Source organism: Schistocerca americana, chromosome 2 (genome assembly GCF_021461395.2).
Source record: "Schistocerca americana isolate TAMUIC-IGC-003095 chromosome 2, iqSchAmer2.1, whole genome shotgun sequence".
NCBI classification, from domain to species: Eukaryota; Metazoa; Arthropoda; class Insecta; order Orthoptera; family Acrididae; genus Schistocerca; species Schistocerca americana.
The window spans coordinates 492,885,306-492,888,578 of record NC_060120.1 but is presented as its reverse complement, the minus strand read 5'-3'; the positions used below and the strand labels follow the sequence as shown (position 1 = coordinate 492,888,578).

At 46.2% G+C, this 3,273-nt stretch overlaps 1 protein-coding gene across 1 annotated transcript; it reads right to left on the bottom strand.

The window, feature by feature from the left end:
• Window positions 1-438: 438 nt before the first annotated feature.
• On the bottom strand, window positions 439-2,988 carry LOC124594121 (serine-rich adhesin for platelets-like). Its single transcript, XM_047132477.1, has one exon. The coding sequence runs from the start codon at window positions 2,986-2,988 to the stop codon at window positions 439-441; it is 2,550 nt and encodes an 849-aa protein (XP_046988433.1).
• Between the last annotated feature and the right edge of the window lie 285 nt (window positions 2,989-3,273).

The following is a 3,273-nucleotide window of genomic DNA, read 5'->3' as shown; positions in this document are numbered from 1 at the left end:
CCGAATACGTAGTCTCGTTCAAAAATCTATACACTTAATATTTTTTTGATGCGATCGCAGAAAATGTTTCATGTCGTTAACAGGTGTTGGCCACAGTGGCAATCATCAGAACGACTGGAAACAGTATCAGATAGTCAATAACGCTATGTCAAAAACATTTTTTGGCACCGCATCTGATGCTGCTTTTAATCGTTCCGGTAATGAACAATGGCAACCGACATCGGTTATCGGCGTAAAGTATTTCCTGTGACTGTTCAGATTAATGTAAAACTGCGAAGTTAACACCTTCGCCCACGACAAAATGTTTTTTGGAATACGTACAGCTGATGCAACACATCTTTCACAAAACACTACCATGAAACGAAGTTACTGAATAAGCGCCACTGAAACACACTGGTTTGTCAGATTCATCCTTTCCCAAGTGACTTCTTCCACTCACTAGGAAATGCTGCATGCCTCACCAAATGAGGTCGAAGCGTCTCTGGTGGTCTGGACACCATTATCTGCCTGCCGAGCTTCGTGACGCTGCCTCCTGGTTCGGCGGTAATTATCTCCATCGCTGTACCCGGACCTTAAAGGGCGTCGCCGGGTGACATATGGCGAGTATCTTATATCAGACCCGCCGTTCGTTGTAATATAGCGGTATATCTGGAGATTCCTCTGGTCGTACCGCTCCTCAGGTGAGAGAACAGATGACGCATCACTCTCTTCAGAGCTGTCGAGATTACTTGCTTCTCGAGGTACCTTCCCTGCAGCGTTATCTTCATTGCCTCGCATGTTAGAAGATGCTGTGTTCCTACTCTCGTGTGGTATATCATTTATAATTTTCTTTGTGCACTTTATCAGACCGCTGTGATCGCGAGATGGGCGACTTAAAGGTTCATCTTTTGTAACGTCTGCGCCTCGCAAGTGAGAAATATTGGTAGACACCTGCTCATGAATCTTCGTGGCTGTTTTAGAAGTAATTCCTCCCACTGCCCCTTCTGTGGAACTATCGGGTGCTGCTTGCATACGGTCTTTATTGACGTCTATTTCTACGTCCATTGTTACATTTCTCTCAAAACTTTTTTCTGAGTCACATCTACCTGCCGATGTGAAAAATGAGCTTGGAATAACATCATCTCTCGCTGCCCTCCGGCAAGGAATGTTTTGAAGGTCTAGTGCAACCCGCCTCGATCCGTAACTGGTTTCACCAGCTGGAATTTCCGCAGAATTCTCTTGTGACGCGCTATTAACTTTCTCTTCGGCGTGTTCTTGATTGCCATCGCAAGTAACTTGCGCAAACGTATCGGTGGTAGTTTCAATGGAATTATTGGCAGAACATTCATTCTTGTCCAAAGTCAATGCTGAACTTCGAGGCGCACGACTTTCTGCACCATTTGGCTGAATTTCTTTCATGATCTCTCTGCTTACAACAGAGTCACTAGCACATGGTACGTGAGATGTTGGAATATCTGGAACTGTGGGCTTCGCACATGCATGAACTTGTTCGTCCCCTCCAATAGCTGTAGGAGGTAATGGATCCGTTTCCATATGATTCTTAGCTGACTCCCCTCCAATAGGTGTAGGAGGTAATGGATCTGTTTCCATATGATTCTTAGCTGACTGGTAGGCTGATGACTCCGAACTTGTAAACGCCTGATCGAGCACCTCTTTGTCGACAGGAGTTTGTTCGCTATCGGGTGGTGACTCTGATTTATCAGTATGGAGCGTTTCTTCCACGGATTTCTCATTCCCCACCATAGCTTCCTCCTCTGCAGCTGTAAATGTACGCGAAACTTCGCTAACAGGGACATCATCAGGGTTTGCAAGAAGCAGCCGCTCGTTTTCTGATGATGAATCCTCCGCAACAGTGCTTGAAATTGTTTCCCTAGGAAGGCCCGATGACACATTTGTAATATCTCCGGACTGGTTATTCTCAAAGCTAGTACTCCCTTCTGTCTTGCGTAAGCACGTCATCGTATCGGACGACTCTACGCGAAGTAACTTTTCAGGATTCTCCTCCGAGGAAGAATGGCTCTGGTCATCCACAGAAAATCTCCTCTTCGGGGGTCTTCCTACAGATTTATGTCTTCTCGTTTCGCTGACATCACGATGTTTCTTCGGAGGAACACTCTCAACTTGGGTAACCCTGCCTGATCTGAGCGTCATTTTCCTCGTGAACGTACCTGTGGACCCTGCACTGGACATGGCAGTATCTTGCTCAGTGAGAGAATCAGACATCGGCTGGCAGGTGACTGATCCGACAGCAACTGCATCTGCCTGATGTCCAACCGAACTGGATGCAGTTCCTGGTGGAGGACCTGGTGGGGAGTGATCCATGTCACTGTTCTCGCATTTTCTTCCACTCCTGTCAATAACTCCAGAGGGTGTGCTACTTAGTGAAGTTGATGACACGCTGTCCCTTGGATTAAATTCCGACATTGATTCATCTGCACCTTCTGCCTGACGTCCATTCAAAGTGGGAACAGCTACTGGTAGAGGATGGGAATGATCCACATCACTGCTCTCACGGTGTCTTTCGCACTTGTCAATAACTCCAGAATGAATGCTACATTCTGAGCAGCAGGACGAGAGGCTTTGGTTACATTCGGATACAGAGGCATCACAAGAGCTACTGTCTCTTTGGTTACATTCCGATACAGAGTCATTACATGAGCTACTGCTGCGTTCCATATCGCAGTCTGGCCGCCCAATTCTCTTCTCCATTTCAGAACTAGGACTGCTCGTACTCACGCTTCCCATACTGCTCCCTGATGTATTTGCGGCTGTATTCCGTTCAGGGCTGGTACTGTCTGTGGCACTGTCGATTCCAGTTGGTTCTGCTGCATGGTCTTCTCCACCACTTGGGTGTGCAGAGCCGGACACAACCTTCGGAGCATCGTTTGGGTCTCCACTGCTTTTACTTGTACTTTCGTTAAGTGCTGTACCAGACGTTACTCCATCCTCTCCTCCTTTAGAGTTACCAGATTCTTCTTCTTGTTTCATCTCGACACTGAAACAATATGAAGGAACAATCAACACAACAACTTACGAGAGGTTTTTCGAGCAATTTCAGTGTTGTCTAAGCTCTACTGTTACATTTTTTTTAAAGGAATTTCAAAACGCATAAGGCTGAATGTCTTGTCTCTCCTTTCCAAAACATGCAAGTTGTTTCAGTAGGAAATAAGACATACCCTGAAATGAGTTCTTATAAATCATTCTGAAGGTAAATCATCGGACAAACAGACGCTCAAACCTCGACGGTTTTCGAACTAGCAAGTAGCGGCATCC